At 42.0% G+C, this 12964-nt stretch overlaps 1 protein-coding gene across 1 annotated transcript; it reads left to right on the top strand.

Annotated features, from left to right (window-relative positions):
• The first annotated feature begins 318 nt into the window (after window positions 1-318).
• Window positions 319-9705, top strand: SLITRK5 (SLIT and NTRK like family member 5). Its single transcript, XM_082247049.1, has 2 exons — window positions 319-643; window positions 5615-9705. The coding sequence occupies exon 2, from the start codon at window positions 5623-5625 to the stop codon at window positions 8266-8268; it is 2646 nt and encodes an 881-aa protein (XP_082103175.1). The 5' UTR covers window positions 319-643; window positions 5615-5622; the 3' UTR covers window positions 8269-9705.
• Window positions 9706-12964: the final 3259 nt, after the last annotated feature.

Genomic DNA, 12964 nt, shown 5'->3' with positions numbered 1-12964 from the left:
ATCCCATTTCAGCTGACAATGGGACGCGTAAAGCTGCGTGCTGCGTGCTGCTGGAGGCTGTGCAGTGCGGGTTGGGTCTCGGTGTGTGTGTGAGCATTGCTGCCTCTGCCTCTGCCTCTGCTGTTCCTGCTGCTGCCTGTCAGTCTGCATTTGGCATCCCAGCTGTGGAAGAGCCGCCTGTTCTCCTGGCACCCCGTACACACTACATGCATTTCTCTGCCGCCGCCGCGATGCTTGGGCCCTGGAGATATAAGTGTGAGTGAATAGGGAACCGTGGGAGAGAAGATGTTCCTGTATTCAGTGTGCGCTCCATCTTCCATTGCTATGAATTAGACGAGCTGCTGTAATGGTGCTGGATGCAGAAAACTAGGGCTCCAGCTCGCTGGGGGTGGGGAGCGCAGCATCCGTGCTCCAAATAAGCATCCTCTTCTCCTTCAACATCCTGGCAACGGGAGGGTTAAGTCGATTTTAAGCGGAAGCCTTCTGTTCCCCCGGTCTCGCTTTTCTGCTAAGCAATTGTAATTCAATTAAAGTTGCAACCCGACTGGGACTGCCAATGAATGATCACTGGACATACACAGCCATGATTTTCTTCCATCATACCACCGGCAAGGATGAATAGATGTGGACAGCAAGCGGAAAGGTATGATCATACGACTTAGCTTGACATTGGCTGGCCTCTCTCTGCCTTGCCTGCTACACATCTATGGGCTCTCTGTGCCCTGCCTGATATAGATATATCAGTCTGTTATTGACAGCTGAGCCTGCTATAAATGTATGAGCCTGGTATAGATGGCTGAGCCTGGTATAAATGCATGAGCCTGGTATAGATGGCTGATCCTGGTATAAATATATGAGCCTGCTATAAATGTATGAGCCTGGTATAGATGGCAGAGCCTGGTATAAATGTATGAGCCTGGTATAGATGGATGAGCCTGGTATAAATGTATGAACCTGGTATAGATGGCTGAGCCTGGTATAAATGTATGAGCCTGGTATAGATGGCTGATCCTGGTATAAATGTATGAGCCTGGTATAAATGTATGAGCCTGGTATAAATGTATGAACCTGGTATAAATGGATGAACCTGGTATAAATGAATGAGCCTGGTATAGATGGATGAGCCTGGTATAGATGGCTGAGCCTGGTATAGATGGCTGAGCCTGGTATAGATGGCTGAGCCTGGTATAGATGGCCGAGCCTGGTATAGATGGCTGAGCCTGGTATAAATGTATGAACCTGGTATAGATGGCTGAGCCTGGTATAAATGTATGAGCCTGGTATAGATGGCAGAGCCTGGTATAAATGGATGAGCCTGGTATAGATGGCAGAGCCTGGTATAAATGTATGAGCCTGGTATAAATGTATGAGCCTGGTATAGATGGCAGAGCCTGGTATAGATGGCTGAGCCTGGTATAAATGTATGAGCCTGGTATAGATGGCTGAGCCTGGTATAAATGTATGAGCCTGGTATAAATGTATGAGCCTGGTATAGATGGCAGAGCCTGGTATAGATGGCTGAGCCTGGTATAAATGTATGAGCCTGGTATAGATGGCTGAGCCTGGTATAAATGTATGAGCCTGGTATAAATGTATGAGCCTGGTATAAATGTATGAGCCTGGTATAGATGGCTGAGCCTGGTATAAATGTATGAGCCTGGTATAAATGTATGAGCCTGGTATAGATGGCAGAGCCTGGTATAAATGTATGAGCCTGGTATAAATGTATGAGCCTGGTATAGATGGCAGAGCCTGGTATAGATGGCTGAGCCTGGTATAAATGTATGAGCCTGGTATAGATGGCTGAGCCTGGTATAAATGTATGAGCCTGGTATAAATGTATGAGCCTGGTATAAATGTATGAGCCTGGTATAGATGGCTGAGCCTGGTATAAATGTATGAGCCTGGTATAAATGTATGAGCCTGGTATAGATGGCAGAGCCTGGTATAAATGTATGAGCCTGGTATAAATGTATGAGCCTGGTATAAATGGCTGAGCCTGGTATAAATGGCTGAGCCTGGTATAAATGTATGAGCCTGGTATAGATGGCTGAGTCTGGTATAAATGTATGAGCCTAGTATAAATGTATGAGCCTGGTATAGATATGAGTCTGGTGTTGACAGCTGAGCCTGGTATAAATGTATGAGCCTGGTATTGACAGCTGAGCCTGGTATAAATGTATGTGCCTGGTATTGGTAGCTGACCCTGGTATTGATAGCTGAGCCTGGTACAGATGCATGAGCCTGGTATAGATGCATTAGCCTGGTATAGTTGCCTGAGCCTGGCATAGATGCATGAGCCTGGTATAGATGCATGAGCTTGGTATTGATGTATGAGCTTGGTATTGATGTATGAGCCTGATATAGATTGCTGAGCCTGGTATAGATACATGAGTCTGCATGGTACAGATGCATGAGACTGATATAGATGTGTGAGCCTGGTATTGATGTATGGGCCTGGTATAGATGGCTCCACCTGGCATAGATGTATAAACTCCCTGTGCCCTGCCTGGTATAGATGCATGAGCCTGTTAAAGATGTATGTGCTCTGTGTGCCTTGCCTGGTATAACTATATGAGCTGTCTGTGCCTTGCCTGGTATAGATGCATGACCATGGTATAGATGTATGAGCTCTCTCTGCCTTGCCTGGTATAGCTGTATTGGTGCTTTGTGCCTTTCCTTGTATGGATGTATGAGCTTTCTGTGAATTGCCTCCCACATATGTATAGACTCTGGCCAATGGAATGCCTATTCTAGATCTATGGGTGCTAGACATTGGCATGCCTTCCATACATACATTGGCATGCCTTCCATACATACATGAGCTCTGATCATTGGCATACCTGCTATTTATAGATGCATGGGCTCTTTCCATTGGTATGCCTTCCAGAGATGCACGGGCTCTGGCCATTATAATGCCTGCTATAGATGCATGGGCTTTGGCTATTGTCATGCCTGATATGGATGCATGGTCTTTGGCCAATTTAATGCCTACTATAGAACCAAGGGCTCTGACCCTTGGCATGCCTGCGATAGATCCCTTGGCTTTGGCCATGATCATGTCTGGTATAAGACTATAGGCTCTGAATGTTATAATGCCTGCTGTAGAACCAAGGGTTCTGGACATTATATTAGCTTCCATAGATGCATGGTCTCTGGCCATTCCCATGCCTGCTATTGATGTTCATTGTCATGCCTGCTATTGATGTTCATTGTCATGCCTGCTATAGATCCATAGGATCTGGCCATTATCATGCCTGCTATAGATCCATGAGCTTTGACCATTATCATGCCTGCTATAGATCCATGAGCTTTGACCATTATCATGCCTGCTATAGATCCATGGGCTCTGACTATGATCATGCCTGCTAGAGATCCATGGGCTCTGACTATGACCATGCCTGCTATAGATCCATGAGCTCTGATCATGCCTGCTATAGATCCATGGGCTCTGACCATGCCTGCTATAGATCCACGAGCTCTGACCATGCCTGCTATAGATCCATGGGCTCTGATCATGCCTGCTATAGATCCATGAGCTCTGATCATGCCTGCTATAGATCCATGAGCTCTGATCATGCCTGCTATAGATCCATGAGCTCTGATCATGCCTGCTATAGATCCATGAGCTCTGATCATGCCTGCTATAGATCCATGAGCTCTGATCGTGCCTGCTATAGATCCATGGGCTCTGATCATGCCTGCTATAGATCCATGAGCTCTGATCATGCCTGCTATAGATCCATGGGCTCTGATCATGCCTGCTATAGATCCATGGGCTCTGATCATGCCTGCTATAGATCCATGAGCTCTGATCGTGCCTGCTATAGATCCATGAGCTCTGATCATGCCTGCTATAGATCCATGGGCTCTGATCATGCCTGCTATAGATCCATGGGCTCTGACCATTATCATGCCTGCTATAGATCCATGGGCTCTGACCATTATCATGCCTGCTGTAGATCCATGGGCTCTGACCATTATCATGCCTGCTGTAGATCCATGGGCTCTGACCATTATCATGCCTGCTGTAGATCCATGGGCTCTGACCATTATCATGCCTGCTGTAGATCCATGGGCTCTGACCATTATCATACCTGTTGTAGATCCATGGGCTCTGACCATGATAATGCCTGCTATAGATCCATGGGTTCTGACCATGATCATGCCTGCTATAGATCCATGGGCCCTGACTATTATCATGCCTGCTAGAGCTCCATGGGGCTCTGGACAATATTTTGTCTGCTACAGACCCATGGGATCTGACCATTAGCATGCCTTCTATAGATCCATGGGCTCTGACCATTATCATGCCTGCTATAGATCCATGGGCTCTGACCATTATCATGCCTGCTATAGATCCATGGGCTCTGACCATGATCATGCCTGCTATAGATCTATGGGCTCTGGTCATTGGCATCCCTGTGACAGATACCTATGTGTGTTGCCTTGTCTGTTACAGATGTTTACATTGGCATGGCCTTTGTGGTTAATGATGCTGTGTCGGATGTGGGTGTTGGGATCCAAGTTGCTGTAGGGTGATTGCAATCACATCAGTGTTTATTGCAGGAAGCCTACATTACATGCATAGCTACAGCTCCCTGCCAGCAACATGATAGCAGCCCAGCCATGCTGCCTCCCTTATTAGAGCTTCTGCCACCAAATGGCAATCACACGTAGATTATGCGTACGTTGGAGGCTATTTTTATTATGTGACAGTCTCTTGGCCTTTTTTTTTCTTTTTTTTTTACCCCCCCCTCCCCTCTTCCCGGAGGAGTACCATTAGCAACCATCCTCGCCTATAATGAGCCGCTTTAATGCTGAGGCTATTGACAATGGCGAAAATAGAGATGATCTATGCCATCCTCGTCGCTAAGCTAGTTTTCCAAGCCTGTCCAAAGTAAATGCTATTTGACTAAACCCGCTCCCCAGAGCCTCCACGTATGTGCATTATCTGCATTTCCGATAAGCCTTGGCAGAGAATGCAATCATTAACCCCTTCACTACATTATTATTAGGCTGTAGTGCAGTTTGATCGCCCATTATTTCCAATGGAAGAGGGGGAGACAATAGTCATGATCTTCCCCCCATCCCATCCCCCCCCCCCCCTTAGACAAAGTGCCATTTTGCTTGGGAGACAGTGCATGACGCCCTTGATTCTTCCTTATGCCTTCTATCAATGACGGTGTTTTTATTTGTCCTGAAAAATTGTCTGAAAAGCCCGATCATAGGAATGTATGATGCAACGCATTGCGGTAGAAGAGCCTCGATGTACTATGGAAGTTCCAGGCTCTGTTCATATGGAGATCAGGGAGGGAGTGCGCTGTTCCGACAAGAGGTGCTGAAATAATAAAATAAAAGGACGATCTAGGTAAAGTGAAGAAAGATCAGACAAGTGACAGCCATTTTCTGCATATTTCTACATCATTAGGAGCCTTTAGCACTGTAAATGTGCCTGATCATGGCGTTGTGCTTGACGTATGTCATGTAAAGGCTTGTTGGGGGGGTGGGGGGGACATATGTTAGTGGGGATTAGCCTCCAATATAACATGCTATGTACATGCCTGGGGTGGCTGCTGATGCACTTATACGTGTCGTGTGTTTTCCTATGCAGGAGCTAAGATGTACCATTGCTGCTCTGCAGTCACGTTCGACCAGGACTTGAACAAGAAAATGCAGATGTGGATCCTCCAGACGATTGCATTTGCTTTGACATCCTTGGTTCTCTCTTGGGCAGAAACGATCGAGTCGTATGGAGAGGTGTGTGACAATTGCCCTTGTGAGGAGCGAGATGGCATCTTGTCGGTGAATTGTGAAAACAGGGGGATGATTAGCCTTTCGGAGATCACTCCTCCACGTTTTGCCATCTACCATCTCTTTCTGTTTGGGAATCTGTTGAATCGCTTGTACCTGAACGAGTTTGTCAATTACAGTGGGGCTTCTATATTACACCTGGGGAATAGCAACATCCAGGAGATCGATTCGGGTTCCTTTAACGGGCTGCAGGCATTAAAGAGGTTGCATCTTAATAACAACAAGCTGGAGCTGCTGAAGAATGACACCTTCCTGGGGCTAGAGAGCCTGGAGTATCTCCAGGTCGATTATAATTATATCCTCTCCATCGAAGCCAACACCTTCAGCAGGCTTCACACACTTCAGGTCTTAATTCTCAATGACAACCTCCTGTCCAGCTTGCCCAACAACCTCTTTAGATTTGTCCCATTGACCCATTTAGACCTAAGAGGCAACAGGCTAAAGGTGCTTCCCTTTGTGGGCTTATTGGAACACATGGATAAAGTGGTGGAGCTACAACTAGAGGAGAACCCATGGAACTGCTCTTGTGAGTTAATTGCCCTGAAGGATTGGCTCTATAGTATTTCCTACTCTGCCCTAGTTGGTGACGTGGTTTGTGAAACTCCTTTTAGACTGTATGGCAGAGATCTGGATGAGATATCCAAGCAGGAGCTATGCCCTAGGAAACTCATCCCTACCTATGAGATGAGGCCACCTATCCCTAGGAGTACCAATGAGTACTTCCATACCACCCCGGCCTCTGTCAATTCGGGGGCTACCATCTCTTCTTCTGTTTACAAAAACCCCAGCAAACCCAAAAGCACACGGCAGCCTGCACGACCCAGAGTGAGGGCAACTTCCCACCACCCACCCAAAGAGAATGGTTACATCGCTTATCAGACCAAATCTCCTGTGCCTTTGGAGTGTCCTACAAACTGCACCTGCAACCTGCAGATCTCCAACCTGGGACTAAACGTCAACTGTCAGGAAAGAAAGATCCAGAGCATCTCCGATCTACACCCTAAACCTTACAACCCTAAGAAGATGTACCTGACAGGCAACTCCATCACTCTGGTCCGCAGGTCCGACTTTCTCGACTCCACAGGCTTGGACCTCCTACACCTTGGGAATAACCGGATCTCAGTCATTCAGGACCGAGCCTTTGGGGATCTGACCAATTTAAGGAGGCTCTACCTAAATGGCAATTCTTTAGAGAAACTGAGCCCGGACTTGTTGTATGGTCTTCAGAGCCTCCAGTATCTGTTCCTCCAGTATAATGCTATTAAGGTCATAGAACCTGGGACTTTTGACGCTGTTCCCAATCTGCACCTTTTATTCCTCAATAACAACCTCCTGAAATATTTGCCTAGCAACATCTTCTCTGGCTTAAATCTGTCCAGGCTAAACCTCCGATCTAATCATTTCTCCCATCTGATGGTGAGCGGGGTTCTAGACCAGCTCAAGTCCCTAGTGCAGATCGATCTCCATGAGAACCCTTGGGATTGTACCTGCGATGTGGTGGGCATGAAGCTGTGGTTGGATCAGCTCAGTGTGGGGGTCCTGGTGGATGATGTCATCTGTAAGACCCCTAGGAAGTTCTCAATGAAGGAAATGCGAGCGATTAAAGCCGATCAGCTTTGCCCTGATTACTCTGATATCGTTGTTGCCACTTCTACACCTTCTGAGGAGCATCCTCCAGAGAGCACCACCACCTTCATTTATCCTATTAAAGTGGACAACAAAGTGCCAAGCTCGGTGCCCTTGTCTGTGCTGATCCTGAGCCTGCTCTTGGTTTTTATTATGTCTGTCTTTGTGGCTGCCGGGCTCTTTGTCCTTGTCATGAAGAGAAGGAAAAGAAATCAGAACGAGCCAGCAAGCACCAATAACTCAGACGTCAGCTCGTTCAATATGCAGTACAGTGTGTACAGCAATAGACCTCTACCCAAAGTCAAGACCCCTGCTGGCCATGTCTATGAGTATATCCCTCACCCTCTGGGTCACATGTGTAAAAACCCCATCTATAGATCTAGGGAGGGCAATTCTGTGGAGGATTACAAAGATCTCCATGAACTGAAAGTCACCTACAGGAACCACTTAGAAGAAGAAAGAGAAAGCAACATCAGGAACCCAAGTTACAGTGTCAGCACCATCGAGCCTAGGGTTGAGCTTTCTCCTGTGCAGGATACTGATCGTGTCTATAGAGGGATTCTTGAACCTGACAAAGGACCTACCCCCGGGACTAACATTGAATACAAGTATAGCAACCCCCCACCGTTCTCTTACACCCCAAAATATGAAGCAAAACGTCAGTTTTTGCATCCAGACAGGTTAAGAGAAGCTGTGCTCTACAGCACTCCCAGTACTGTCTATGTGGAACCTAATAGGAACGAGTATTTGGAATTAAAAGCTAAACTTAATGTTGAGCCGGACTACCTCGAAGTGCTGGAAAAACAGACAACATTTAGCCAGTTCTAGACTCTTACATCTACATTATTATCTCTAAAAACAAAGGACTACTCGATGATTTTGTTGCTTCAACCTACGGATGAAGTGCCTTGGCACAAGATTTTCAGCTGCAGCAAATTCTACTGAAAGGGTGTGCAATTTTCTCCTCTTCTCCTTCTTTTTTATTTTCTAGGACAACCATCAATTGTACAAACTGGGCACAACACTTACTGTTCGAAAGCGTTCCTCCTATTTCTTCAGCCTGAGAATGAGAAAGAGTTGGAATCACTCCTGGTGCTAGGAGGTATCTATGAAGAGTATACCATGCTATAACCCTTCAAGACAAGGGTGGGTCTAAATGACTTTTCTGGTGTTTTAGCAACCCCCTCCCCCTATGTTTAATATAAAGGTCCATTTTTACAGGATGTATTTGTATGCTCTCCAGACTTTTCAAGTTCAAGCTAAATATGTAAGCTATTTACGATCTTTATGCATCACCATAAATGGTGTGAACAAAATTCTGAAGTGCAAAGACATAGAATCTATAACTTGGGTAGTCAAAAATAATTTATTGTTGAAATATGAAATATTTTAATGTAGCACCTATTTTTATATGCACATTAGCATTTCTTCTTCTTCTTTTTTTTTTTTTTTTTCTTCTTCTTCTTCTTCACTATTCTTGTCTTTGATTTGCTCAAATGTGTTGCACTACACAAAAGATGCTGAGATCCTGAGCTGGTATATGGAAAATTGGCTATGACAATTTAACGTGTTAAAAAGTGACCAAAATTCTGAGTGTTTCATGGCATGTCTGTGGATTAGTATGGTCATATGGTGGTTCTATGAGAGGTACCTGCAGAACGCTAAGCTATATTTATAATTGGGCACTTCATAGAACTGAATAGTGAGGGATATACAGGGATACCCAGTTTTAGGAAGGGAAAAAAAAAAATAATTTCATTTCATTAGTGAACCAAATGTCATTTTCTCGACTACTGTTGTAGCCAAATTCAAATGCACTGTACAGACTGGCGTGTGTCCTGTCACCTAGTAGGTTTGACATATGGAGATTTTAAAGCTTGTTTTATTTTCTACATTTATGTATTCTTTTTTTTTCAAAGCAAGCAGTGTGCTGATGCATGTAATCAACATAAAAGATTAACATATGAGCTGCCATAGCCATTCAGCATGCATTCCTGAGACTAAGGATTTATAATCCTTTTATTTGGTTTCTGCCAATGGATTGAAATGGCACAAATTCAAGTTTTAAAGAATATCATTGTAAATGAATACAGTATGAATTGGCTATTCATACCCTGCTGTATTCCTTAATCCTTAACGCCCAATTTGAAGTTGAGACATTAAATAATTAGGGATATTTTCATTGTTTAGAGGACATTACATTCGTTGTTTTAATTGCTAATTAAATTCCATGATTGTTTCATTTTATGTAATGATCATTTTTTTTTTTTTCGTCATGTAATATTTGAAAAACAGGGTAAGCTGTGACACTACACATATGCCACACATATATATACACACACACACACACACACACACACATACAAACACACAAATCCATCTGAAATGGCACTGAGTGCAAAGTTCCTAATCAGGATTCCTTCTCCTCTGTTCATGGAGGATCCATGAGAGCATTTCTCTAGTATTTATGTATTGAAATCTTTATGATGTAAAAAAAAAAATTGTTTGTAGCTTCCTAAAACCATTTTATATTTTGCATTCTGAGACTTATTTCTCATATGCAATTGCTTAAAGTAAACCTGTCACTGGGAAATACAGTAGAGAACGCCTTATAAGGGTGACAGGAGGTACCAATGCATAACAGATGCCAGTATGTAAGAGTCGGTTTCTTTGCAGCCAGGTAGCCTACAAACTCAAGAGTATGCAAGATAGCTTAGGCATTTTTGCCTCTTTCTGCATCTTACAGTGCAATGTTGCCTTCCTTTAGGTACCCCTTTGCATTATAGGATGCAGGTAGGGCATGCCTGAACACTAATGAAAAGTGAAGACTTGCATATTGCATACCCCCATTTTGAGGGCCTCCTGGGATTAGAGGGAGTAGAATTTTGAAGAATAAATAGTACATACTAGTATCTGTGCCTTCTATCTCCCACTAGGGCAATTTATACTGCATTTTCTAGTGAAAGGTATACTTTAATGAATACACTTTTCTAAATTCTTCCATGAAGATCTATTTGTTGACATAATAAAGTACTTTGTATTCCTGATTTTCAAATAATGTTAAAAACAGGGATATGCAACTTTTCCAACAACTGCCCTCAAAGTTACACTATTTTTATGAACTATATTGTAACAAACATCGGATTAACCTGCAACATAAATTATTCATTAGAGAAATTATATTTATCTTGATGTTTTATGCAGTGCTCTTGCACATTATTACATTTTAAACATTTTATTAGATGTATATTTAAAATAATTACAGTGATGAATAATGACATTTCACAGAAGACAACTTTTTTTTTTTTTTTTTTTTTTTCTAATGCATTTTTAATTTTATTCATGTTTATGTTGTGTTTTTTAAAAACAAAAAAAAAAAAAACAAACAAAAAAAAAATGCTTTTATATGCATCTGCTCATTGATTTATTTTTAAATCACAGGCATATCCTTTTTAAAATAATGAATTTATTATAAATATATATAAAAATGCTAATATAAGGCCAGTTAATTTTGAATCCTTTTGAAAATATCACTGTTCTGCTTTTTGTCTTCTAATACCATCCCACATGCAATCAAATCCTAAAATGTGTACATCAAAAATAAATATCTATTTTTTTATGCACGCTTATTATTATGATTTTAATCAACATTTGTACAGTCTATACTTTAGTCTAAAGAGGATATTTACAATATTGCATATTCTGGAAAGCAAAAGGTCTTAATGCTATATGGTATTTCTGCTTACAATATAGGGGCATAGCCAAATGAAATAATCTAAAATAAAGAAATAAATAGTGCTCAACACAGTAACATATCATTAAATATAAATGATGTCAAATCTTCAACCATTATCAGAGAATTGTGTGTATTTTACTGGAATAGCAAAGAGAACACATTGATCATGTGATTATACCAAACATTTGCTGATGATATTTAGCTGATTCATGAGAAAGTAGAGACAGGATACTATAAGGCAGCTTTGTAATGTATGAAGGATGTTATTTTATTTACATTCATATATTTTGTTCAGTGATATGTACTTTATTTAATCTACAAACTTTTGGGAATTCAATGTAAAATTATATTTTAAGAAAGTAAATAATTCTATTAAAATTAAAATTGATTATACCAGTCTGTATTTTAGCACTTACACTTTTGTTCATAGAGTTCCCTGAGAATCAAAGTGGCTAAATACTCTGAGTCTGATTTACTGCAGGGGTAATTTTCACCCTAGCCTATATCCACTAAAAAAGTTCAAAGAAATTAAAAGGCAAGAACAAGACTTTTCTCTTGAACCTAAGGTGAACGAACAAAGAGTCCCTGAGAAATTCAGCCTCTAATATTGGGCTTGCATGGAAAAAGTACATATTTGTTTAAAGATAAGGCATTGGAGAGAAGGTGTAAATGGCAAAACTGTTTTGCGGTTGTCAAATCTCACATCAAAAATGCACAAAAGTAATTGCCTGAAAAATGCAGATCTTAATGAGATTTTGTGTACTTTTTTTGTGCAAGGTTTCCAAAGTTGTAAGCTGTGCAGACTCTGGTGGTTTCAGACCAGATGTGATCCACTAATTGAATATCAGTGACTTAAATGGATTGCTAATGTGTTCTAACATAACATGAACATTGGTGTGTGAATGGGTGTTTAACATATAGCAATTATAGTATTGTCCTCAGGTGTACTATGGAGGGGAAACGATAATGTGCATGCCTCGCTGAATAAATCTTAATATGTCTTTCACTGATGAATTTATATGGCTGTAAATAGCGACCAAAAGCCTTTTTAAATACAGTCTTTGATCAAATACTCTGTTCTGAACTTTTCCAGTATTTCCATTAGAGAACTTATGTGAATTTACATGGCTTAGTGTTTGGGTTGCAGTTTTGGATTCTAGACTGTTCCAGCTTTGAACTATTTTGGTCAATCTCTCAGTTTTTTGCATGTTTTCTTCCACTGATAATTTTTATTATTTTAATTTACTTTGATTTAATCTTGCCAGCTGAAAAGGTAAAGAGTGATACAGCATTGGTACTCATTAATTCCCTCTGGGATGACCATGATTTGACAAACCGGGTACTGGGTGAAATGTTTGAGTAGCCCTCTATTGTTTGTTTAAAAGCAAGTTACTAGGAATGGATATATGTTTGGGTGCCAATGTGCTTCTTGGCAAAAGGATTTTTTTTGTTGTGGTTCTATGTCTAATATTTGTTGTACCACCGTTTTACCTAATTTTACTTTTATTGTCAATGATACACCTACAGACTGTAATAAGTGGGCAGTTTAGACCAGCCTTTTTCAAGCGGGGTGCTCAGGCACTCTGGGTGCCTTAAGATTTCTTCAGTGATGCCTTGGCAAAATGCCTAAAAATTGCCCAAAAATGTATAGAAGCCAGCAAGTGGATCAAGCCTGCCTTTTTAAGCTGGGTACACATGGGCCGAATGTCAGGAGACATTTGCCAGTTAAAGAAACATTTGGCCGGCTTCTGTCAGAGGAGCATGCTGGAAAACCAGCAGCCGATTGAC

The sequence above is a fragment of the Pelophylax lessonae genome (genome assembly GCF_965119305.1).
Source record: "Pelophylax lessonae genome assembly, chromosome: 2".
In the NCBI taxonomy this organism is placed as follows: domain Eukaryota; kingdom Metazoa; phylum Chordata; class Amphibia; order Anura; family Ranidae; genus Pelophylax; species Pelophylax lessonae.
This window is presented reverse-complemented; position numbering and strand designations above follow the sequence as displayed.

Excerpts from the sequence above, each read along its gene's own strand:
- SLITRK5 (XM_082247049.1), top strand. The coding sequence starts at position 5,623 with ATGTACCATTGCTGCTCTGCAGTCACGTTCGACCAGGACTTGAACAAG.